Source organism: Pelodiscus sinensis, chromosome 2, assembly GCF_049634645.1.
Source record: "Pelodiscus sinensis isolate JC-2024 chromosome 2, ASM4963464v1, whole genome shotgun sequence".
NCBI classification, from domain to species: Eukaryota; Metazoa; Chordata; order Testudines; family Trionychidae; genus Pelodiscus; species Pelodiscus sinensis.
Window position 1 is genome coordinate 92,267,937 of NC_134712.1, and position 26,770 is coordinate 92,294,706.

The window sequence follows — 26,770 nt, forward strand, 5'->3', positions numbered from 1 at the left end:
TACACAGCTTTCTCAGTTCTTTGTTTATTTCATTAAGCTATGCTGACCCTAGTAACAAAGCTGTTGTCTCAGTACCAGAAACTTCAGCTAATGAGATTACCTGTTTCTGTGAAAAGATATATTCTCAATTGTCATTTTTAAGGGTTGAGTTGTTGTGTGACTTTCTCTGTATATCTTAAATTGAAATTGAGCTCAAAGTCTTCTCTTGGACAAAACTACAGTCCTGGGTGTTTTAGATTCTGGCACTCTTTAGAGCTGTTTATGTTCTTTTCACAATTCAGTGTTGCTTAAATAAATAAATGAATGGAGATTGCCTATCTCCTAGAACTGGAAGGGACCTTGAAAGGTCATCAAGTCCAGTCCCCTGCCTTCACAGCAGAACCAAGTACCACATCCCTGACAAATTTTTGCCCCAAATCACTAAATGGCCTCTGTAAGGATTGAACTCACAACTGTGGGTTTAGCAGGCCAATGCTCAAACCACTGAGCTATCCCTCCCCCCAATGTGGGCATGGCAGGTTTGGGAAAAGCAGAAAATGGTTTTTTTTTTTCAAGCGTTGGCAACTTTTATCTATCTGTTGACCAGAAGGCTTGACCATAGATAGTCAAATCCAGAGATGGGATTCAAATTGAGGAATTTTTACTCAAAAGAAAATGTCCTTATTGCCAGTTTGGATTTGCCAGATTAGGTCGAAGAAATATGCCCATTGATATAAAGATCCTACTACATTTGCTAGGACCTGGAAATCCATTTCCCATGTTCTGATCTGTTATGCAATGTAAATTAAAAAAAAAAACTTATGTTATTTAAATAACTTTAAGATGTAGATGGATTTAAAAAAAGGGGGCTCTTTTGGATGAAGACAGTCCAAAGAGGAAGGAAATTACAAATTGTCCAAACAATGCTGTTTAGAGGGTGAAAGAGTGGGAGCAAAACAGATCATATTGCTTCTGTATTTTTAGGCCTGGCCTCTGGAACCACCTTTAAAGAAAGTATGAAGGAAAACAACAGATGCATGTCTTTAAAGCTAACAAATGATTGTACTGTTAACTTTATTTGTACTACTCATGATCTGGAGCTGCTATAAAGTATGATGGTGTTTGTAGTATTTATTTCCATTTTTAAAATGGCAATGTTTGTTTCAGAGTTTTGCTTTCCTGTATCTGCCATTTTTTGGAATTTTAAGTATGGTTCTTTAAAAGTAACATGGAATGCTGTCTGATTAACTACCTTCTACCAGCTACAGTACTATATTTTACTTAGAAATAGTCTGGGACAGACCTACTAGAATGATCATCAGATGTAAGCACATTCATGTATTAGTTTTTGGCAGAAAAGAGCATGGAGAGAATATGATTATCAATCTTCTCACTGTTTTCTCTAATTCTTTTCAATAAATGCTTAGATTATAATATAGCATATGAATGTATTGGGCTGTTTATAACAGTAGATATAGTTTTTTGAAAGATTTAGAAATTTTGTCACTTGTGCTAATAAAACACAGATGCCATCTTGGTCCGATATCACACACACCTTTCTATATAAAATATTGATCATACAGTGAAAAAAGCTAAAGAAATCTAACAAAGTATACCAGGCTGAAGAACAGCATCTAGGACATATTAGTCTCTTCAAAAAAGAAACACAGTTCTCTGATTTGAGAGAGTCCACTGGCAGTCTATTTTTCTTTCTCACCAACAGAGATATAAAGGGGCAATAAAGGTTCCAGCAGATTCTTCCCTGCTGCTCAGTCAAATTATGTAGCTATAATCTGTAGGAGGTAGGTCAAAACTAAAGATGTCCAGACTTTCAGAAACAAACAAGATGCTGTCGGGTGCTGTTCAACAATTATACACTTGAACCCCTTTAATCCAGAAATATGTTATGTCAAAGTATGGAATTTTCCAAGCCATGGGTGTTCACCATAATGAAGGGTAAACAAAATCTATTACTGAAGCTTTTGTATGTGCAAACCATTATAAAATACTCATTATAAAATACTGTATGTGTATAACATGTCATAAAATTCATTGTATTTAAACTGTTTTTGGGGGTGCTGCTGTGGGGTCTGGGAGAGAGGGAGGGTGCAGGAGCACACTGTAAGTGGAGGGATGTGATTTGGGAGGGAGGGAGGGGTGGGGGTTGGAGGCTGGGGTCTGAGCATGAGGGGAATGAGGATGGGGAGGTTACCTGGCTCCCAGGAGCACCCGTGGCTCTGCACTCCTTACCGCTCTCATTGGCTGTGATTCATGACCAATGGGAGCAGCAGGGGAAAAGCCTCCAGACAAGCACTTCACTGCACTGCCATTCCCTCCCACTGTGGGCAGGGAAGGGGGGGGATGGCAGCACCACACAGAGCTGCTTCCTCCTCCCCTGCCAGGCAGAGGCCATAGGTTGGATCCAAACTGCAGCTTGCTTTGATCTAACCTGCAAGCTCAGGACTCCCCACCTCCACAATGGGGAGCAGGCACTGGCATCCGAATCATGGTGTTCCCGGACCCAGACCCAGACTAAGGGGGGGAGGGATAGCTGGGCAGCTGCCTGGAGCGCCAACCTATGGGGGGCGCCTGATGGCAGCTGTAAGGAGTGCCGCGCACCTGGCCGCAGGGCGCCCCTTAGAGCTGCCATCAGGCGCTGCGGGCCCAGGGCCGGGGGCTGTGTGGCACCCATTAGAGCTGTAATCAGGTGCCGCGCACCCAATTGCAGCTGTAAGGTACTCAGTGTGCCGGGATGTGGGGCCGCGCATGCTCCAGGCGCTCGGGGGTGGAGCCGTGCATGCATCAAGCACCCGCTGTCCAGGGCTCAGGAATGGCTCGAGCCAGCCCTTCCCAGACCACAAATACCTGGCTTAAGGAAGTTCAGGTATATTTGATCTGTAGTGACTATTTTTGCTGGAGGGGAACAGAGACACATTGAGTATGTCTAAACTGCAATTAAAGACCCCTGGCTGGCCCATGCCATCGGATGTAGGCTCAGACTAAGGAACTATTTAATTGTGATGAAGATGTTCAGGCTTTGGCTGGAGCATCCTAGAATTTGGACTGCATCCTGAGCCCAAATGCTGCAGTTGAGCAGCCCTATAACTCAAAACTCCACAAGACTGAGTCAGTTGGTACAGGCCAGCCGCAGGTGTCTGTCTGCAGTGTAGATATACCCATTGTTTCCTACAATTATGGTATCATATGAATCTGGCCAGAGTCTAGTGCCAGATAGTTTCAGTTCCCCTTCCCCTATTTTGGACGTCTTCAACTTACAAACAGCTTGTGTTCCAAAAGTTAATTTCCAAATCGGTAGTTTGGAACTCAGACTGCATTTTTCCTATTTTTCCTAGGTCCCAGGCTAACCCACAAAAACCTGTTTAACCCAACATGTAGCTGAAATACTGTATATTTTCAATGAAAAATTGTAGAAATGGTTTGTTTTATTGGACTTTGAATGCTGGTGCTTAAGGAATGGCAAGTTTAATTAGAGGAGAATGAGGGGGTAGATGGAGATTCTGAAGGGGACTTTTGGTCATCTCCTGGCTGCTACTCTCCACCACCATGGGATCTGTGCCAGCTCCTGTGGCCAGCCCCATATATGACCACCTCCTCTCCCACCATGGACTGCACTCAGCCTCTATTTACCAGGAATTGCTGAGTGGTGTAAGCACAGACCGGAGGACACTGGAGCAGAAGGAGATGGCCAACTGGCAGCTGGAAAGAAGTGGTGGTTTCCCCTTTAAAGCACTACTTCTCTCCAGCTGTTGGCTGTGCTACTGCTCCCTGCTTCTCCATAGTCCTCAGGCAGCACTTGCATTGCTCACAAGCACCTGTGCCACTTACCTGCTCCTTGTTTGAATGGATGGATGTTTTTTTAAGTTGGATGTTTGTAACTCAGAATGCCTATATACAAGCATAACTTCCTAGACAGGACTGAGATTTCACCAGCTAAAAGGATAAAAGAAGACTATGTTATCTATTAAATACAAGTGTTTAGTGTTCTCACCAGGGGAAAAAATGTGCAGGAATGTGGCAGAAATAAGAACGATTAGTTTTCTTAATAGAATTATAAACAGTAATACTTTAAAATATACATACAGATTAAATGCATACTGCTGTGTGATCAGGACATGGAAGATTAAAATAAATTGCATCCAAATCTCAATTCAAGTTCTAAAACTTGTCCACAGAAGGAGACATCTGCTAAGAAGCAAGAAGGTTCTTTGTCTTGCTTTGACTGTTGATTTCAATCTAGAGTGGGTTGTATTTTATTAATGATAATGATTTAAGACATTTCAGTCTTTTTAGAATAAATCGCTTAACAAGTGTGGATTTTTAAAATTATTTTTCTAACTCTATACATACGCATACATATTCTTTGAGGCTATTCCATTACAGCAAGGGAAGAAAAAGGTGCATGTTTGTGTATTTTTAAGCAAAGAAAGCAATTACACTCAATAAAAGGGAGTGAAACAGAGAATCTTACTTACATTTATACTGTGAACTCATTATTTGGGGTCTAACTCTGAGACTAAGTCAAGTCCATGGAAACTGAGAACATTCAGCAACTTGTCTGATTGGGCCTCTCTGCTATGAACTTCTTTGGGTAGAGACTATGCCTTCTTCAGCATCTCATACAGTTCCAAGCACATAGTCTGAGTTTAGCAAATACCTAATACAAATTCACCATCAGCTTTATGCTGTCAGTATAACAAATTGTCAGCATTTCCATTTAAATAAACATAATTGCTTTTCTCAAATTGAAAATTAATCTGTCTTTTATTCCTCAGGGCATAATGCCACAGATCACTTTAATACAGTAGTTCTCAGTGCATGGCCCAATTAACACACAGCAGCAGCCCAGCTGTGGGCTAAAGGCTGACAGGCCGCAGAGTGGAGTCTCAGTTCCCATCTGTCCAACTGCCCCATGCAGCAGGGTCTGGGCTTGCGGTTGTCGGTTGGTTCTGTGCTGTGAGGATCAGAGATCAGGGGCTGCCTGCTGGCTGGCCCCATACAACATGGAGCAGTTTGGGGTGCCCTGATTTCCACTCAACAAGGCAAGGTCCAGGTTCCCTGTTGTTGGTCCCCCTGGTACCCACTTCTGGCTGCATTCTATGGAGAAGTCTCTGGAGAGAGGCACTTGGCATAGGGGTTTCTGAGGGAGGGCTGGAGGGCATACTGTTTTTCTCAATCTGCAATCCAGGTGACACATTGTGGGTAGCATATTCAGTTCGCAATGATAAATAGGTCGAGAATCACTGCTTTACATCTTTGAGAAGCATCACTTCTAAGACCAAGTAACAAAATCATGAGAGAAGATAATTTGGGAGGAAGAAATATGTAATCTTTGCCAATGATCTAATTCAAAGGCAGTAAACAAACATTTCAGTTTTCTAGCATTGATTTTAAAAAAGTGTGTGTGTGTGTGTGTGTGTGTGTGTGTGTGTGTGTGTGTGTGTGTGTGTGTGTGAAAAATACATAAATGAATCTTAGGTTAGGCATTTTGTGAACACGGGTGGTGTATTAGGACAGATTTTCCACTATGTATTTTAGCTTTAAAAAAATGTTTAGTTGCATATCTATGTATGTTTTATCTATGTATATGTATGTTCTTGTTTCTTTGTGTGTTTTTAAGGGTTTTTTTGTTGTGGTGGTGGTGATGGTTTGATTACTGTTTTTAATCTAATGTTATGGTCTAAGAGCCTCTAAAATGCAGGAAATTGTTTCAGGATTTACACCAGTTTTTCTTTCCAAATTTACCTTGCTTACCCACCTCTCTCTGTTGAACAATCAGACTGCTAAAGTTGATCATTTCACAACTCTGCCTCTCTTTCCTGATCTATCAAAGTGGGATATTGATATTGACATCAGCACTTTGTGGTCTGCTGATTACAAGTGTTCTAAATAAATAATTATGTGGAGTCGTTTCCTTAGGGAACTAGCAGAAGATCAATTTTAAAATAATTAAACATAGTTCCATACACTATGTTTAATTATCCTGCACTGACAGGGACATGCACTTAATATCAGGTAGAATTGGCTGCCTCTAGGGTTAAGACAATGAGAGACCCCAAAAGTGAATTCAAGTAGGTTGTATTTGATACAGTGGAGAAGGGGGCACTAGATGCACAGTCTTGACTGATGAACCAGTGGCTGCATCTTGCAATGAGATTTGGCTCAGGTATTTAGCCAATATTTTTTTTAAAACTGAGAGTCAATAACAAATATGTTTGGTTTTCAGACGCGATATGATTAATTTGTTCTTGCCTGGCAGGCAGTAGCCTCAGCCATTTAGTGTGGCAACTTGAGTTTCTTGGAATTTAGAAAAGTGGAAGCATTTCTGCAAGAGTCAGCAATTTTAAGATAATCTATTGATTGTTTTGATGGTGACAGTACATTAAACCTTCTTTGGAGGAGGCACAACACCAAAATTCTAATTGCTGTCATTAAGTCCCCTAGCACTAGGGATTTAACCAACTTCAGCAAAATTCTGCCATTGATTTTGGTGGGATTATATTAATTTAACTCATGGCAGAATTTGGCGTGTAGTATCCTTACCTAACGCCAAACTAGCTAATTTCATTTGGCCTAACTAACTCTTCCTGCAGTTTCAACTCCATCATTGCTATTCTTAATTTCCTCCCTTGCTATTTATTCTTCACTCAGGAGGTGTCAGTACTTCTGTTGTGTGTCAGCACGAAGTGATCTCTTTCGATAGTTTCTCTAGCATTGTTTATGACTTGTATTAGAGTAGTACCTATAATATGCTATATATCTAAACACTGTCTGACTCACACATATAGTTCCTGTTTTGAAGATCTGGCACATGAATCAGTTGGTTACATTTACAAATTATTTTGGGATCCTTTAGAATGGAACTAAGGGTATGTCTACACTAGCCCCCTAGTTCAATCTAGGGAGGCTAATGAGGGCAACCAAAACTGCAAATGAAGTGCGGGATTTAAATATCCCACGCTTCATTAGCATGTTCCCGGCCAGTCGCCATTTTAGAAATTGACTAGCCTGAAGTAACTGCCCGCATCTACACACAGCAGTGAAACGGGATTCCGAATTAAAGCCCTAACTCAAATTAACTATTATTCCTCCTGCAATGAGGTTTACCAGCTAATTTGATTTAGGGCTTCTATTCGGAATCCTGTTTCACTGCCGCGTGTAGACATGGGCAGTTACTTCAGGCTAGTCAATTTCTAAAATGGCGACTGGCTGGGAACATGCTAATGAAGCGTGGGATATTTAAATCCCAGGCTTCATTTGCAATTTCGGTCGCCCTCATTAGCCTCCCTAGATCGAACTAGGGGGCTAGTGTAGACATATCCTAATAAAGTAATAGCTAGGCACCTGCAGACAAGGAAACCACCACTTTAAGGTGTCACCCTTCCTCCGCAGGTCACAGCTGAGAATATCAGATTTAGGACAAATTGCTAAGTAATGGGGCAGACTCACCCCAAACAGGTGGTTATTCTATCATAAAATATGCTAAGCCATTAACAATAGTAAATGTCTGTCTTACCACACAGTTTAACAAGAAGTATTTCGGCCCTTGTTTCATTAAGCAGACACTACAATTTAGAGATAGACATAGAGAACTATATCCCAAAAAACTCAGATTAGGAAAGCAAGAGATAAATATATACATAACAGAAAGAAGACATGCATGCACACAGAAAATACTAATTTAATAAAAACTATGGCTCCATGTACTAATAGCTTGTCATGAAGATTTATATTATCCTAGAAATACCCTTTTCAAATTATTTGAAGACTGCCCTGTTCTGCTTCTCTAATTTTTCATTTAATTTCAGAAAAGGGAAGTTTTGCTTAAGACTCTGGGGAAGATCCTCAGTTGGCATAAATTAGCATGGGTTCATAGAAATTAGTGGAGCTGTGCCAATTTACACTTGCTCAAATTCTGCATCTCTAACTGTTAGACTGGTCAGGCTGCCTTGACTTTTTACATGTTCAATCTTCGCACAATCTGATTCTGGAAAAACAAAGCCATCAAAAACCCCTTCCATGTAAGTTTCTAACTTCACCAATAGCTGTAAGATTCCAGCATCTTTGCATGTTGCAATGAAGATGAATTCAAATTCCAGAGCACCTGACAGGAACATGTATATACACATACATATACATGCATAAATATACTAGAAGGTTTACCTAGTGTCCAAGTATGCATCCATACCAGGAGAGGGAGAGCCCATTCTGGGAGCATCAGGGGCAGCATGGCCTATCTGTCAGCTTTTCTCCAGGGCCAACCCAGGAGTGGTGGGGACTGCATTTCCCCAGGGCTGGTCCAGGGGCAGCAGAGACATGGGCATGGTTGCCTGGGGAGGCAGGGGCTCCGAAGTTGTAACAGCCTGCAGGCAGAACAGAACCTGAGATCTCTGAAGCTAGGTGTGTAGGTTACACAGTTGCTTGCCAGGGCAGGCTGGGATGGTGGGGGACCATGCTGCCAGCCAGAAGCTGCTTCACAGGGCTGGGGTGCTTGCTGTCTCCCTGTAGTCATTCATGAAAATAACTGTCCCTGCTATCACACCCCTCCTTCTCTGTTTGATGCAAAAACAATCACATTCCATGCACATCCCATTGTTGTAGCACAATAAAACCCTGACCTTGCTTTAATTTATGAAAAGAGGAAGCTGCATATCAAATTTGGTGGTGTTAGGTTTTATTGATTAGGAGGAGGTCTTGAACAAACGGACTCACAGACAGATTGAGAGACAGGCGTTCATTGCTAAAATATATAGATATTTATGACCTACCTGTCTCTGATACCTCCAGTAAAACTGTTACGTTGGTTTCTCACAGCAAAACCATTGAGTTTGTGTTAAATTCATTTTTCTTAGAAGTGAGGCCACATGACAAGAGTGTGCATAGTCTAAGGTTAACTCATCACTTTGCGAACATCTCAACATAGGCCAAATTGAGGGATAATTGGTTAAAAACTGTATGTTTAAACAGTTATTGGGGGAATCAGTAGCTCATCAGTTGGAGCGAGTTAAAAGACAGACAGGAGGGCTAGGATTTTTGAGAGGGGAGAGTTTCTCACATGGTGTTAGGGGGAAGAAAGTCTTAAGTTGTGAGAAAAGTAACATGTTGTAAATAAAATGTGCTGTGACTAACTTGCTGGAGTGTTTGGGGACTGTTTGCTAATGGGAGTGCAAGGGGAGAGAGTCCCACTCTGTTACAAACTAGTATAAATGTGTTCAATTGTATCGATATATTCCTGGAGTTATAGGATCAAGCTCTCCTTTTCTTAATAACTGCAGAATAGATTTATTAAGGAATTAAGATGTATGCTCCATACATAAATAAAATAGAAGCAAGCTTTCACCCATTTATCTGTTACTGCTGAGAAATTCATTCTGTAACTCCAGGGATTTCAGAGGTCATGAATAGGAAAGATAGCATACATATCTGCAGTGGCATTAATTACTCTGTTTTTAACTGAGCTTTATTCTCTTGACTTCTTTAGTGTGACTGAGCCATCTGGATGTGATATGGTTTATTATTTCTTAGGGACTATGCTAACAAGGCTCATTTTTTGTGGCTTTGTGACTGTAAACTTATTGTTATGGTAGTTAGTGAGATTCTCCACAGGCATGATATTTCTGTCCCAAAATGAATGCAGATTTATGAGGAATAATGCAGAGAACTTGCAGACACAATGTGCTGTTTCATTACAAATTAAGCTCTGAAAAGTTGCTGAGACTCAAGCAATTATTTTACATTCATAACTGATGAAGCAAGCCTAGAGGTGCCAGGTCTATGAAATGCCAAGGCTCAGGCACAAATTAAGCATTGGCTGTATATTTTGAATGCAATGCTTTATGCACATATTCATAACTTTCACTAAAAGCCTTATAAACTCAAACCACCAGAAACTCTTCATCCGGAGAGAACTTTTGCTTTCCCTTGCCCAAATGCATCCACATACCTTGCATGCAAATGTGGAGAGCAAGATAAATCTGAGTAGGAACTGTTGGGCAGATTTGTGGAGGATGATGAAGGAAGAAAGTGGCAGAAAAGGTTGGATCTATCTTTTCAGTTTTGTGCTTTGAGTGGACATTAACGTCCGGTTGCACTTTTGTAAAAATGGGAATTTGTCTTCGTTAGTTAAAATTTCTCCTTTTCTCATCTGGTTGAGTAGTGTTGTTTTCCTGCTATTCTTCATTCTAGAGATAGCTATGTGTCAGTTGTGCCTACCTATCTAGTTTTGTAAAGTGCTTTTGAAATCCTTTGGGATGAAGAGCCATTTTATAAAGGGAAGATATTCTAAAGCATTCATCCTCTATTCTTGTTTATCTCTCAGGTGTATTTACGATTCAGTAAGTTTCACAGCATCACAGATACACACTGAAGTCCTGAACACTGCAGTTGAAAACACTTTAAATCTTGAGGAGGCTATTCTTTCTTAAATTTCATTGTCATACTGGCTTTTCTCTTTCTTTTTACTCTGTATTTTTATTTGAGGGTAATTGAAGATTGCTTTCCAATGCCTTTTCTCTTACCCATTTGTAAGCTATATGGTCATTACCAGTTCATGAAAATAGATATTCATTTATCTTAATTATTATTATTCTACTTTACCAAATGTTCTTTTTCAGCCCCTTGTAGAAAACAGGTTTCTTGCTGATGTTACTAAGTCTGCCTGTTATGCTAGGCCATATTTCTATCAAGTTCTGATGACAGACTATGTATTACTGATGCCCATACTTTACTTATGTAAACAATGACTCTCAGACTAATTCTGTGTGACAAAAAGTAATAACTTTCTCTTGCTTGTTTAATGCATGTAACCATTATAATGAGTTACAGTACTACCACTTTTTTCCATTGGCATACTCCAGTTAGCTATGGACTTATACACATCCAGTCCAAACATGAAAACGAGGCTCTTCACAAATAGAATACATCAGAGAACCTTGGCAAGAAATATAAGTTCCACGAAAGACCCAGTTTATTCTATTGTCTGTTCTGTCCCACTTCCTTCCAATGCTAGGAAGAATAAATTCATGGAGATTAACTCCATTAATGGCTATTAGCCAGGACGAGTAAGGAATGGTATCCTTATCCTCTGCTTGTCAGAGGGTAGAGATGGATGGCAGGAGAGAGATCGCTTGATCATTACCTGTTCAGTTCATTGTCTCTGGGACACCTGGCATTGGCCACTGTCAGCAGACAGGATACTGGGCTGGATAGATCTTTGGTCTGACCAGTATGGCCATTCTTATGTTCTTCTGTTAATAATTCAAAAGATCAAAAGCAAAAAGCAATGGTCATTTTCATAGTTCCAAAATGGTTAAGGAAACAATATTTTAGTAGAACTCTTAGAATGGAATCATAGAATCATAGAACAGTAGAACTGGAAGGGACCTCAAGAGTCATAGAGTACAGACCCCTGCCCTCACGACAGGACCAAGCACTACATCAGTGATCCCTGACAGATGTCTGTCTAACCTGCTCTTAAATATCTTCAGTGATGGAGATTCTACAGCCCCCATAGGCAATTTATCCCAGTGTCTAATCACCCTGACAGGCAGGAAGTTTTTTCTGATATCCACCCTGAACCTTAGAGTTGAAGCTCATTGCTTCTTGTCCTATCCTCAGAGGCCAAGGAGAACAATTTTTCTCTCTCCTCCTTATAACACCCTTTTTGACACTTGAAAACCGCTATCAGAGTTATTGGAAATCAGACAGGAACTTCCATCTCATAGCCTTGCACATCCCAATAAAGGTGTTGATCCTAACAGCTTGGCTACAAAGAAACCAGGCTTAACCAATATGGGATATCCATAAAGTCTATTATGTCATTACTGTTACTTTTATCAGCCAAACTTATGATCTCTTAAAATATCAAGTTAGCTTGACATAATCTACTTTCCAAAAATCCATGTTGACTGGACATTACTTACACAATCACTTTGGACATTTGTTACACTGCTCTCCTTTAATTTTTATTTAATACTGTATCAGCTGCTTCTTTATCTTACCTGGGATTAATGTCCTACTCAGAGGCCTACAATTACAGAGGTCACCCAGTTTATTCCTTGTAAATATTGTCACAGCACTAGCTTTCTCCTAATCTTCTGAAACTTCCCCAGAGTTCCAGGGGGAAAAGTAGATATGCTTGGGGGTAGAGATACGGTCCAGAGTGACTTAGACAAATTGGAGGATTGGGCCACAAGAAATCTGATGAGGTTCAACAAGAACAAGTGCAGAGTCCTGCACTTGGGACGGAAGAATCCCAACGAGCTAAGTAGTAGTTCTGCAGAAAAGGACCTGGGCGTTACAGTGGATGAGAAGCTGGATATGAGTCAACAGTGTGCCCTTGTAGCCAAGAAGACAAATGGCATATTAGGCTGCATTAAGAGGAGCATTGCCAGCAGATCCAGAGATGTGATTATTCCCCTTTATTCTGCTCTGGTGAGGCCACATCTGGAGTATTGTGTCCAGTTCTGGGCTCCCCACTACAAAAAGGATGTGGACGCATTGGAGAGGGTCCAGTAGAGGGCAACCAAAATGTTTAGGGGGTTGGAGCATATGACCTATGAGGAGAGGCTGAGGGAGTTGGGTCTGTTTAGTCTGCAGAAGTGAAGAGTGAGGGGGGATTTGATAGCAGCCTTCAACTTTCTGAAGGGAGGTTCCAAAGAGGATGGAGAAAGGCTGTTCTCAGTAGTGACAGATGGCAGAACAAGGAGCAATGGTCTCAAGTTGTGGTGGGAGAGGTCCAGGTTGGATATTATGAAAAACTATTTCACTAGGAGAGTGTTGAAGCACTGGAATGGGTTACCAAGGGAGGTAGTGGAGTCTCCATCTCTAGACGTGTTTAAGTCTCGGCTTGACAAAGCCCTGGCTGGGTTGATTTAATTGGGATTGGTCCTACCTAGAGCAGGGGGCTGAACTTGATGACCTTCTGAGGTCTCTTCCAGCTCTATGGTTCTATGACTTACTGAAAATCAACGAGTCTATGAGCTACCTCTTTTAAACTCTTGAATGCAAATTATCCAGGTCCACTAAATTAAAATGTCTACTTTTAGTAGCTTCTATTTAATACCCCCTTAAGATACTATTTGGATAGAAAGAGTGTTGTCATTATCACATGACTACATCACCTGGCTTTGCTTCAGATAGAAAACAGAACACTTATGGAACAATCCTGCCTATTCTGCATTGCTACTAATTCTATCTTTTTCATCTAGCAATATACCAGTACTGCTGATAGGATTATTTTTGTCTTAATATACTTAAGATGTTCCTTATTGTCCCTTTGTGTCCCTCTAGTTCCCTTATTAAATTTTCTATAGTTCCTAGTTTCTGATTTATATTTATTGCTGTCAACTTCCCCTTTCTTTCCTTTATTATATATTGTTTTTTACAGATGCCTTCATTTTCCCTGTAGCCCAAATAGGAAAACAAATAATCAGCCAGCATGGTTTTATTGTTCTCTCACTGATGCCATTACCTTTTCATCAGACAGATACATGTGCTTAGGATTCTAAAAAACACAAAACATTTAATTTTGCCATCCATTTGCAAATGTGTATTTTAGTCATTGTCTGTGTCTAGTTCTGCAAGGTGATAAAGAGGAACTCACTGATCTCAGAGTATCAGTCTTGTTACAATGCCATAATCATTGTCCAACAGCATTGCTCAGTAACCTGGCTGTTATCATGGTACTCTGTATTTAATAATCACAATAGTACCCCATCAGCTTCTCTATAGGGAAGTTTTCCTGCTTAGAAATACTACCACACTTTCTGCAAACTGGACACTATCTGTCTTTTTTAAGATGGCCAATAATGGTGTTTTCCATGGAATTTGGAATATCTGTAATGAAAACTCCTCTTCCTAGACTGTTTTGTGGGACCCTGACAGAGTTCTGTCGACAGAAAGCGTTATTACATCTACACTGTCCTTTGTGTCTACACTCTCATGTTGACAAAGCGGCTTGCTTTGTCGGCAGAACTGGATGTAGTCCACTTTTGTTGACAAAAGTCCACTTTTGTTGACAAAAGCCTGTAGTCTAGACGTACCCAATGAGAGGCCATACCTCTTTGCTGTTATTCACCTGGAATGACAGTCCATATAAGGGAGAAGTTAGCTGGCTCTAGGGTATAAACCCTCGGACAGGGCAGAGTAGGGAATATTCTAGGAATGTAGCTGTATCCAAACCTGCATCAGTTAAAAGCTAGCTGGCTCTCAGCTAAGACTGTAGAGCACACTCCTTCTTCTTCTCTGTAAGTGGTCTAAGTGTCACTACATGAGACAGTACACCACACCCAGAAGGCATGTGGGTTACACAGGTCCTTCCTGGGATAAGGCACCCAACAGTCTGAGGCTCTGGCCCTTAGGCAGAGCAGTCAATAGTTTATGGGCTACAGCCTCCAAAAAGAGCAGGACACCAAACACTCTAGCATCTTGGTTCAGCAGACAGTAAAGCAATTCAGGCCTCCTTGTTGAAAGTGAAGACGTTGCCACCCCAGAAGTTGAGTGGCAGGAGGTAAGGAGACTGAGGACTCTACAGAGGCCCAGCCCAGGGCCCTAATAGTAGAGGAGTGTTCCACCATTGGGTCAGCATGGATCCACCCACAACACTCTGCCCTGTCTCCAGGCAGCAATGCAGACTGACTACATCGACTGTCCCTGGATGGTTTGGATGTTCTCTGCTCGGTTGCATAAAAGGTAGTCTTTGGGTTTTTTCCATTGATACATCAAGGAGCTGCAACTTTTATGGTTTGTTCAGATATTTTTCAGTGTGGTTCAAAGTCTGCAGGGCAGGTAAAAACCTTTAGGGTGGCTTGTTGACTCAATGATAATGTGCTTGTTTGAAACAGTAGATGAGGTCTGGACACTGCCATTCCCTAGCTGATCCAGGGACCATGAGGTGGTTATGTGTGGTCCATAGAGGGTAGCTGTTTTTTTTTTAATTTCAGGTATTCTTGAAGTATGTTCATTTGTCCAATGGGAAGTTATGGGTCATCTTTGGCACATTCAAGTTCTGATGTTTGGTCTCAGCTGCCACATTTGGAAATATTCCCCTGTGATCTTAATGTCAGATGTAGGAGTCACTTCAAGTTCTTTAAAGCTATGAGACTGACTTGTGAAAGCCAAACCACAAGCAATTTTAAGATGAAACAAACTCAGAATAAAACACTGAGACATATTTTGATTTGTGCCAAATCAACCCAAAACGAAATATTTCATTTGTTTCCCAATAGAAAATGAAATTTTCCTGTGAAAGCTTTAGCTATTGCAGATGCTACATTATTTACCCATGCTCCCACTCCCCCCACCCTGTCTACCTCCTCCCTCAAAAACCAGTCACCACCACCACCCGTGTACATTCCAAAGGAAAATTTCAGGCTGGCTGTAACAGAAATTTAGTGCAACCCAAGAACTTGCTCTTGTTTGTTTTAAAATTAAACAATGCTTTTTATAAGAAATCATTTTACTGAATAAGGAATGTGTGATTATAGAAAATTCTTTTTCATCTTACTTCCACAGTTTATTTTATCTTTAAAAAAATTCATATCTTGATGAAAAAATGACTACTAATAACATGTAGTAAAACTATGTTAATCTGCAAGAAAAGCGACTTTCCTCCCTCCAAAAAATCATTATTTCTTTTTTTCTCCATTTAGACACATTAATAGGCTTGCAAGAGAGGCAAAATTGCACAAGTCAATAATTGTTAAAGATCTTGTGAAACAAAATATATGCATTTTACAGATGGGTAAATGAAGACATGGAATTATAGCTGTTGAGGTTAACAAAATGGGACTGAAAACAGACTGAAGACACTGCAAAAATATAAAAATCCAACAAAAAGTCTAGTAGCACCTTAAAGACTAACAAAATATGTAGATGGTATTATGAACTTTCATGGGCAAAGCCAACTTCTTCAGATAACTGAAGTATTAGAAGTCCAGATCCAAGAATAAATAAGGGAAAGGGGGAGGAGAAAAAAGAAAAGAGAGAAAAGGAGCAGGGGAAAACAAACAAACAAACAAAAACACTCCAATAGAATCTGGAAGATGTATTTAGGTAGAGAGAATGTAAATACATAATCAAAATAAAAATATATCTAAGAAAATAAAGAGGTAATTTAAAATAATTTGGTTCTAAAGTTTTCTGTAGTGCTAGGCTTTCTGTAAATTGTTAGTAAAATAAAGAGACTTCAGATGGGTGAATCAGATGCCCAAAGACTAGAGATAAACCATATCCTCATAGGAGCCACAAGGTAGCTCCTCTACTGTAGGCATGTTGAATCAGACAACTTTCAACCAAGTAATGTTGAACATGATTAATCTGAGTGATCTTATTAGTACCTTTTATTCTGTAGCTTGCCACTACAGAAATAGAAAGTAACAATAAGTAAAGATTCTGGTCTGCTTTACTGAAAACAAGTTAAATTTCTTAAAAAGCCAAAATGATGAGAAGTGCAATAAATATTTCACCTTTTTAGATATGGAAAAACTGAAACCCATGTTTGTCATAATCAGGAGTGCTAACCAGCACCTGGTGACAGAGGGTATGTCTACACTACAGAGTTAGTTCGAACTAACTTTGATAGGCGCTACACTAGCGCTCCGCTAGTTCGAATTTAATTCGAACTAGCAGAGCACTTAGTTCGAACTAGGTAAACCTCATTTTACGAGGATTAAGCCTAGTTCGAACTAGCTAGTTCGAATTAGGGCTGTATAGACCCTTAATTCGAACTAGTGGGAGGCTAGCCCTCCCCAGGTTTCCCTGGTGGCCACTCTGGCCAACACCAGGGAAACTCGTCTGCCCCCCTCCCGGCCCCGGACCCCTTAAAGGGGCACGGGCTGGCTATGGTGCCCGTGCCAGGTGCAAGCCTACCAGCACCCAGCCAGCAGACCCTGCACCTGGCACGGATCGAGCCACCCACCCGATGCCCCCCAGCCCGGGACCAGGCTGGCGGCTCCCGGGAGCTTGCATGGGACCGCAAGAGGCGGGCACCCGCCTGGGCTAGTGCGGACATCGTGGACCTCGTCCACGATCTCCGCACTAGGCACAGGAAAGTGGCCGGCTTGGGCAGGAGAGCTGCCAGCCTGGCCACCCAGGAGCAGGTGTGCATGAAAATCAAGGGGGTCCACTGAGACCCCCGACCCTGAGCCCTGAGCTTACAATGGCCGTCCTGGGTCAGACCAAAGGTCCATCTAGCCCAGTAGCCTGTCTGCCGACAGCGGCCAACCCTAGGGACCCTGGAGTGGATGGACCGAAGACAGTGACCAAGCCATTTGTCTCGTGCCATCCCTCTCCAGCCTTCCACAAACCTTGGGCAGGGACACCACTCCTACCCCCTGGCTAATACCACTCCATGGACCCAACCTCCATGACTTGATCTCACTTCCCTTTAAACTCTGTTCTAGTTCTAACCTTCACAGCCTCCTGCAGCAAGGAGTTCCACAGGTTGACTCTTTGCTTTGTGAAGAACAACTTTCTGTTACTAGTTTGAAGCCTGCTACCCATTCCTTTCCTTTGGTGTCCTCTAGTCCTTCTTTATGGGAACTAATGAAGAACTTTTCTGTATGCACCCTCTCCACCCAACTCCTGCTTTTAGAGACCTCTATCCTGTCCCCCCTCCATCTCCTCTTTTCTAAGCTGAGAAGTCCCAGTCTCTTTAGCCTCTCTTCATATGGGACCTGTTCCCAACCCCTGATCATTGTAGTTTCCCTCCTCTCTCCCAGCCTCTCTCTTCCCCTCTCCCACCTCCTTTTCCCAGTCTCCCCCAGTTTTGTTCAATAAAGACAGATTCCATTTTTGAACACAATTGTCCTTTATTTTGTACATCAAGAAAAGGGGCTAGGGAGGGGTAAGTGGAAGGAGGTGAGGGAGGAATGGGGTACGAGCGCCCGATGGGGAGGACTGGGCTGGCTCTGCGGGCTTCTGGGGGTGGAAGCTCTCCTGCAGCCCCCCAATTGCCCCCTCTCCCCAGATGGCAGCCTGCGGCAAGTGCAGCCGGGCTGATGGCCGAGTGGTGTGATGTGCCCAGTGTGGGCACTCTGGGCACTCCAAGCCAGGACTGGTTTTCAAGCGGGGCACCCCTGAGAACTGTCTGTCCGGGGTGGGGGTCGGGTCCCTTTAAGCGCAGCCCTCGGCTAGCCTGAGACAGCATCTCCACGCTCTAAGTCCTCCTCTGATGCCCTCCCGGCACTGCTTCCGGCCATCCTTAAGCCCTGTTCAGGGTCCACTTAATGTGGACATGCTAGTTCGAATTAGCAAAATGCTAATTCGAACTAGTTTTTAGTTCTAGACGCGTTAGTTCGAATTAGCTTAGTTCGAATTAACTAATTCGAACTAAGTTAGTTCGAACTAACTCTGTAGTGTAGACATACCCTAAGGGATTAACTAATGTCTCCTGTATCTAGCAGGTATCTGGTGGTTAGCCAATAACAATGCAGGTAGGAATTTCAAATGGGAAGAGAGAGTTTTTTTCTCTCTGGGTATGTCTACACTACAAAGTTAATTCGAAATAACAGCCGTTATTTCGAATTATCCTTAATAGTGTCTACACATACAAACTGCTATTTTGAAATTAATTTGAAATAGTGGAGCCCTTATTTCGAATTTGGTAAACCTCATTCTATGAGGAATAACACCTAATTCGAAATTTCTAATTTGAAATAAATGCTGTGTAGACACTTATTTCGAATTAGGCGGCCTCCAGCCCGTCCCAGGGAGCCCTGGTGGCCACTCTGGGCACAACCAAGAAAACTTGTTTGCTCCCCCACAGCCCCGGAGCCCTTAAAGGGGCAGACTCTGGCCACAGTGCTTGTGCCAGTTGCAAGCTTGCCAGCATACAGCCAGCAGACCGTGTACCTGGCACAGCATGAGCCAGCCACCCGCTGCCACCCAGCCCTCCACCGCTCCCCAGGACCAGGCTGGCAACTCCCAGGAGCCTGCCAGGGGCTACAAAAGACGGGCGCCTTCCTGATCTAGTGCAGAGATTGTGGGCCTCCTTGAAGTTTGGGGGGGATGCCCCCAATGCCAATGATCTACACACTAGGTGCAGGAGCCTGGCCTCCAGAGGCCATATGCACAGCCAGGAGCAGGTGCGCAGCAAAATCAAAGAACTGTGGCAGGCCTATGCCAGGGCCTCCCAACGAGAGGCTGACCCAGAGGCCTGCCCACAGTACGAGGCCCTGGACCACATCCTGGGGGGTCAGATGGTCCATGCCCCCCTGGTCGTCATCGACCCCAGAGCAGAGGGCCCTGCTCCTGACACAGGGGAAGAGGAGGAAGAGGAGGAGGACGGCAGCCAGAAGCCTGAAGGGAGCGTGCCCTGCACCCAGTACCCCCAAGCCGAACTGGAGAGCCCATCAGCAGCCTCATCTGAGGCTGGGGAGGCCTCTACATGTGAGTGACATCACAGTCCCCTTATGTGGGGCAGTGGAGGAGAAAGGGAGAGTCCACAGACTGTGTACGTGGACCTTGCCGACCATGGAGCAGGCAGCAACCTGTGCCTCTGCTGTGCCAGCCGGGACTTGTGGCCCCAGCTGGGTGCCATGCAGGAACCCTGGCCTGTTCCCCACACATGTCTACACGTGTCACAGGCTCCTGACTCCGGGGAGAGACACTGCACACTGCCCTCTCTCCAGATGCCCCCTCTACACAGAGGCAGGGAACATCTCCCTCACACACACACACACACCACACTAGAGGCAGCCCAGGGGTTGGGGTGCAGTCCTGGGCCAGCTCACACTACCTGAAATAGCAGGACATGATGGTGCAGAGACCTGCCATCCTCACCTTGCAGAACGGGGCTGGGTTTCACCCACTGTGTCCCCAGGGAAAACTGACCACTTCTCTTGTTTCACCGCAGCTGCATCACCTGCGAGTGCAGGACGCACCATCCTGCCTGGACCATCCACCCGCACTCGGGCCAGCAAGCGCACCCGCAATCTGGAGGCGTTCCAGAGGCAGCAGCTACGGTTGCAGGGATGGCAGGCCCACAGCCAGGAGCAGTGGGTGCAAGAGGACCTGCACCTGCAGCGGGAGAGGCTGTGAGAGCAGGTCCATGCCCTCCATTAGCACCTGCAGGCCCTGGAGGACCAATTGCTACCTCCTGCTGCTCCAGCCCCTATGGCTGCCCTAGCTATTGCTCCTCCTTCCACTCCTGCTCTTCCTCCTGATTCTCCCACCCCCGTCCCTTTTGCCCCACCCTCCATACCCACTCCCCTCCCCCTGGGAACGCTGAGGCCCCCGCACCCACAGTGCTGTGAGATGGGAGGGCCAGCAAGACCCTCAACCCTGAGCTTCCCCTTCCCCTTCCTTCCCTTGCCTCCCCCTTCCAACTCCCTCCTCCCAGATTTCCCCCTTCCCCTCTCTCACCCTTGTTCCCCCCCTCCGCCCACCCCAGTTACGTTAAATAAAGAGATTTTTTTGTGGCAACACAAGTGTTTTTATTGTATATCAGGAAAGAGGGTTAGGGAGGGGAAAAGGGAAGGAGGTGGGGGTGGAATGTAAGGCACAAGGCCCCAGTGGGGCACGCCAGGGAGACTTCAGTCCTTGTCTGCCTGGAAGCTCTCCTGCAGGGCTTCCCAAATGTGGACAGCCCCCCGAAGGGCCTCCTGGCTGGTAGTCATGTGGGGCTGTGTATACTGGCCAGCCAGGTGGTCAGCCTCTGCCATCCAGGCTGGCAGGAAATCCTCCCCCTTCCTCTCACATAAATTGTGCAGCACACTGCCACTACATGTGGAATATTGTGCTGGGAGAGGTCGAGGCAGGTGAGGAGGCACCTAAACCGTGCTTTCAGTCAGCTGAAGGCCCTCTCGACCACAATGTAGGCCCTGCTGAGCCTGACATTGAAGGCCTGCTTGAAGGGGTTGAGGTGTCCCGTGTAATGCTTCATCAGCCAGGGCTGTAGGGAATAGGCCACATCCCCCACCAGGCACACTGGCATGTCCACGTCCCCGATCCTGATATGGTGGTCAGGGAAGAAAGTCCCGGCGTGCACTCTTTGGCACAAGGAGGAGTTGTGGTACACCTGCTCATCGTGTGCCTTGCCGAACCAGCCCACACTGATGTCTGTGAACTGGCCCCGGTGGTCAGACACAGCCTGCAGGATCACAGAGAAGTACCCCTTGTGGTTAATGTAAAGGGAAGCCCGGTGGTCCGGGGCATGGATGGGGATGTGCGTCCCATCGATTGCTCCCCCCCCTCGCAGTTGCAGAAGCCCAGGGCACCGAACCCCTGGATGACCACGTCCAGGTTGGTGAGGCGGATGACTCTGCGGAGCAGCACCCTGTTGATGGCCTTGACCACCTGCAGAGAGACACACAAAACTGAGGGTCACTGGGGTGCCTGGGTGGCTGGGAGTGTTCATTCCCTGCCACTGCCCTGCGCCCCACTCCCAGGAGCAACCCTCGCTGCAATCCTGGCTGCTGCGGATGGTCTGTAGCGTGGCCAGGACAGACTGAACCCCCCCCGGGGAGGGCACTTACACCAACTCCACCCCCATTTTCCCTGGGGCAGCCCATGTCCTCCTTGCAGCCCTCCCTCCTGGCCCAGTGGCCGGTGAGTGCCGTACCTGCATGAGCACCGCTCCAACAGTGCATCTCCCCACGCTTAATTGGTTCCCGATGGATCGGTAGCTATCCAGCATGGAGAGCTTCCAGAGGGCAATGGCCACCCGTTTGTGGAGGGAAATGGCGGGCCTCATGAGTGTGTCCCGTCGCTGCAGAGTAGGGGCGAGCCATTCTCAGAGCTCAAGGAAGGTGTCCTTCTTCATCCTGAAGTTCTGGGTCCACTCCAGGATGATGTGGTCCCACCAATCGCTGCTAGTGTCCAGATGCCAGATGCGGCGGGGCACGCTGACGTCTGGGCGCCGCTCCTCCAGGGCCCCCAGGGAGGGCAGGGGGAAGGCCAGGAGACTGGCCTGCAGCAGAAGGTGGCAGGCAGCCTCGAGCAATTGCTGCCAGGCTTGCAGCAAGACATTCAACATGAGCACCAGAGTGCCCAGGGGCGGTTCTGGCTCCATGGTGCCAAGTGCTGCAGTGTCCCAAAGGAGAACGACCAAAGCAGACGGAGAGGTAAACACTTTGCTGTCCCTCTGTGAGGTAGGCAAGCAAGCGGGAAAGCTGACAACTGGCTATCTGGGGGGGTCCCTTTAAACATGAGCCTCAGATAGCCTCAGACAGCAGCCACACAAAGCAACTACTGACCTGATGCCCTGCTGGACCCGGTTTCAGATGCCCTTAAATGTGATCCAGCGTCCAATCAGTGTGGACATGCTATTCTGAAATAGCAAACACTATTTCAAATTAGTTTTTGTGTCTAGATGTGTCATTTTGAATTAGCTTATTTCGAATTAACTAATTTGAAATAAGTTAATTCAAAATAGCGCTCTAGTGTAGCCATACCCTCTCTCTTCTAGGCTTGAGAGTTAGAGCAGTTTTCTTTCAATAATGAGGGAGATGGGAGACACTTCTCTCTCCAAGAATGGACTTCTTACAAGGTGTAAGTAGGGAAAAGTGTAGCCAGTCCATCAGGATTTGTTGTTTTCCTTGTTTGGAAATTTGGAAATAATGTCCAAGCTGTTAAGCGTGTGTTTGTTTTTCTTTTGTAACTAAGTCTTTTACCCCAAGGGGTTCCTCTGAATATCTATATCAATTGATGGCTCTTCCCATCAAGCTACTTTACAATGCTTGCCATTGTAATTTTGTTTTGATAATAAAAGTTTGTTTTTTCTTTTCTAATTAACCAGACTTGATTGACTGTTGTGTCTTTAGGACTCAGCACCTGGTTACAAGGGCAGAATCAATTGTTTGTGAATTCCCTTTTTTTCCCAACTCCAAGTAATACAGAGAGGGGGAGATTTCCCAAGTGATCTCTTCCCTGGTTTTCTTGGAATTACTTGGGTAGTGGGCAGCGGATTTCTCCAAAACTGGGTATTAGGATTTTGAGGGGAAGTTTTTGTACCAAAGCCTGTAGAGGCAAAGTTTTGGAGTGCTCTTGCAGGCCCCCACTTCTGCATTCATCATGCTAGAGTGGGGAACAGTCTTGACAATGTCTAAGTGATTATAGCTATGATGACTTAATCAGAATTCCTTGGAAAACCAGGTAAAACTACGACACTGAAGCAGTTATTAAAGCCAAGTGAACATGATAAAAGATAGTTGAGAAAGTCCAAAGACTTGTCATCTGAAAAATGAGTATCTGTTTTGGACTCCTTCATGAATAAGTTATCATTGTGGTAATGTCTCATGTTTCAGGTGACTAAGACTGAGCTGTGAGCATGATTTGATGGAAGCCTTTATAAACTGATCAGAATAGAAACAGAACAATATAGTGAATGAAGCACAAGTCATTTCTTGATGATGAAATGGCTCGCTAGCTGATAGTTATGCATACCATTAATTCCAGCCAGCCATTATCACAATAGAAAGGCTGGGAACTAAGATGATTGCTATTAACATTTCAGAAAGATAATTCTTTCTTATTCTCTTTCCCACTTTAGCCCCCAACACTTTTCACTATAATAAAAAAATATTGATTACCATTATTAGTCACAGTGAATCATATACTGCCCTTGGTCTGCATATAACTGCCATTGATAGGAATAGGATGCCTCTGATTGTAAGCATTTACTAGGCTTTTTACTGCATTGGCCAGTCACACTGCAAAGATCTAGCTAGAATATCATTATTTAGGTGTACAATTAGACCCTTATCTAACAAAGCCCTTTAGCACAGCCTCAACTTATTTAAGCTTATTTAAGCTTAATACCGATGTGGACACAAGAACAATGGATATAAGATGGCTAGTAGGAAGTTTAGACTTGAAATTAGATGAAGGTTTCTAACCATTAGAGGAGTGAAGTTCTGGAACAGCCTTCCAAGGGAAGTAGTGGGGACAAAAGACCTATCTGGCTTCAAGATTAAGCTAGATGGGTTTATGAAAGGGATGGTTTGATGAGATAACATGATCTTGGTAACTAATTGACCTTTCATTATCAGTGGTAAATAGGCCAATGGAGGGATGATAGGAGTTACTATAGAGAACTTTTCCTGGGTGAGTGAGTCTTGCCCACATGCTCAGGGTTCAGCTGATGGCCATATTTGGGGTCGGGAAGGAATTTTCCTCTAGGGTAGATTGGCAGAGGCCCTGGAGGTTTTTCGCCTTCCTCTGTTGCATGGGGCACAGAACACAGCTGGAGGATTCTCTGCATCTTGGGGTCTTTAAACTATTTGAAGGCTTCAATATCTGAGACATAGGGGAGAGGATTATTCCAGGAGTGGATGGGTGAGATTCTGTGGCCTGCATTGTGCAGGGGGTCAGACTAGATGATCATAATGGTCCCTTCTGACCTTAAAGTCTCTGAGCTTATGAACTTTAAGCATGTGCATCATCCTAGTGCAATCAATGGGAGTATGAACATTCTCTAGGGTTTTTTGCTGGATCATGGTCTTAGGTACCAAGATTATATGTAACTCATAATGCCTGCAAATAAGTTAGGGTATGGCTACACTAGCCACCCTAGTTCGAATTGCAATGAGGAGTAAATGGTAGTTCGAATTAAGAGTGTTAATTCGAACTACCTAGCTCATGCCACATGTAGCCGCGGGCAGGTAATTCGAGCTACCGGGCATTTAAAAATGGTAGCACCCGAAAACATGCAAATGAAGCCCGGGATATTTAAATCCTGGGCTTCATTTGCAAGTTCGAATAACTACATTAGCCACCCTAGTTTCAACTAGGGTGGCTAGTGTAGCCAGAGCCTTAGATACTCTAGAAAATCAGAATAAGTGGAACTATAGAACTAAACTGAAATGTGCTGTATTGCTTAAAACATGTCTTGCCATTTATTTGGGGAAGGTTGTAATGGGAAGTTTCACTGGAACTTTTAACTTTGTGTGTTCCCTAAAATTCAATGTGACTCTTTTCCAAACTGTAAATCCGGGGTGTGGGACAGTTCACTGAAAATTCGTTTTATGTTTGCCAATTTTGAACTCATGGAATTTGTTTTCACCTGTGAAGTGCTAACGAGTTTGATTTGCCATCCCTCTGGTCATCAGAGGCTTGGATAAATAGTTTGTTGTTAGAATGATGTTGGCCAGCAAGTTCATTCTAAACTGTTTGTGTAGGCAAAGGCAACCTAGCATATGCTAATCTAATTACAATGAAGTAAACTCCCCTATACACTTCGACTTGACCAGCTCACTACATGCTAAAGTCTATACAAGTATTTTAGCACGTGGTGGTGAACACCCTATAACACGCTACAGAGTGTTATAGTAAAGACAGACTCTTAAGACTCCACTTCTTTCCTCATTCAGTACTGCCTCTGCGGAGAACGAGTGTCAGCTACCCTGTCTAAAAGGAAGGAGGCTGTTGGCTGTTATGAATGTACTTTTCCTTTTGGAACTGAGTCTCTATCTTGAGCAAACAGAACCCAGATCTTTTAACTTGCTAGCATGCTGCAAAGCTTGCCTATTTTTCCTGGGGCATAGGGAAACTCTGAGTGGAGGTTCTCTGTGCTCTAAGGACACGGACGTTTTGTTTTTCAGTTGGTTATTTGCTGTGAATATTAAATTGTGTAATAAGTCCCTGCAGCACTGAATGGGTGGTTAGTAAATCTTGTACTAACTGAAATAAACAAGCAAGCTGGGGAAGAGTTTGTGTTTATAAAATCTGTGATCTGGTGATATCTTTGGGGGTACCTACAGGCTTTCCATTTAAAATATTCCCAGAAGATTTAATGGAACATTTAGGGGAGTGGCTGAGAGGATGAACTCCACTGGGATACTGCTAAATTATCCTTGAAAAGGATTATTTATCCTTGGGGCTTAAAAAAATACTCTGACAGCAACCAATTTATCTTCTTTAGAAATGGGCCAGGTTGCTCTGCCAGGCATGAGAGCTACCTGCATATCCACAGATCCACCAACAGGCTTTTATTAGTCAATGTGCACCCTCCATTTTAAATTGGCCCAGTTTAACCTATTTTTGAAGGAACAGAAATGCAAGCTTTTTTCCTTCTAAAGAGTGCAGCTATAGAGAAACTTGATTGCCCAAGTTTTTGTTGTCTTGGGAGACAATTAATTTTTCTTTTGTTTAATTGGGAAAGTGAATAGAGTCTCCAGTCTCTTGATAATCCTTTCTACAAGCATCAAAGCCCTGAGACATGGAAATTTTATCACAGGCTCAGGAAGAACACTTGTGGGAGCCCCTTACCAAAACACTGGCTGTGCCTCAGTGGGTTTGTAACAAAAAAAAAAGTTGGTTGACTTTCATCCGTTATCAGGTTTCATTCCGAAAATTTCACAGAAATCAAATTAGTATTCTGGAGAGAAAGCTGCTTGTGACCTTATTTTTAAAATCATGACTGTATTTTATTGTGTTTCCAGTGGCTTGGCAGGTACTTTATTGACAGCAGCATACAAACTGTAAGAAATATATAAGGATAGATAAAATATCATCAATAACGGGAATGCATATTCTAAGTTATTTCTTATTCTTCTAAAGCATCCCATAAAGTTTTAACAAAAAAAATTAAGAAAATAGGATATGTATTTCATGTATTTCACAGAAAATGCATTAAATAATGTATAGGAAATAAAGCTTAAGCGTATGGCACACTCAGTGAAAGAATCCTGATCCTGTCTGTATGTGTGCATGAGAAAATAAAACAACATATGTGATAAACTGAGCCTTAACTATTAGGGGTTTATTTGTATCTATGGTACATGGTAAAAATGTGTGTGGTACAGTTCAAAACAAATCAGTTCTGTTTTGCTTT

The 26,770-nt window shown here is 43.7% G+C and overlaps 1 protein-coding gene and 1 long non-coding RNA gene across 6 annotated transcripts in view; one reads left to right on the plus strand and one right to left on the minus strand.

Annotated features, from left to right (window-relative positions):
• Positions 1 to 26,770, plus strand: part of CCDC102B (coiled-coil domain containing 102B) — a 333,694-nt gene that overhangs the window by 206,744 nt on the left and 100,180 nt on the right. For 2 of the 4 annotated variants that reach the window (XM_075921037.1, XM_075921038.1), the window contains one exon: positions 19,853 to 26,757. The exons of 1 other annotated variant lie outside the window; for it this stretch is intronic. In XM_075921037.1, the coding sequence (XP_075777152.1) occupies positions 19,853 to 20,125 (273 nt within the window). In that variant the 3' untranslated portion in view covers positions 20,126 to 26,757. Of the gene's footprint in view, positions 1 to 19,852; positions 26,761 to 26,770 lie in introns of those variants that run through there. One more of the 4 variants, XM_075921039.1, reaches the window with a different exon arrangement.
• Positions 26,302 to 26,770, minus strand: part of LOC142827133 (uncharacterized) — a 66,931-nt gene continuing 66,462 nt past the window's right edge. For both annotated transcript variants that reach the window (XR_012901580.1, XR_012901581.1), the window contains exon 4: positions 26,302 to 26,415. This is a non-coding gene — a long non-coding RNA (uncharacterized LOC142827133). The remainder of the gene's footprint in view (positions 26,416 to 26,770) is intronic.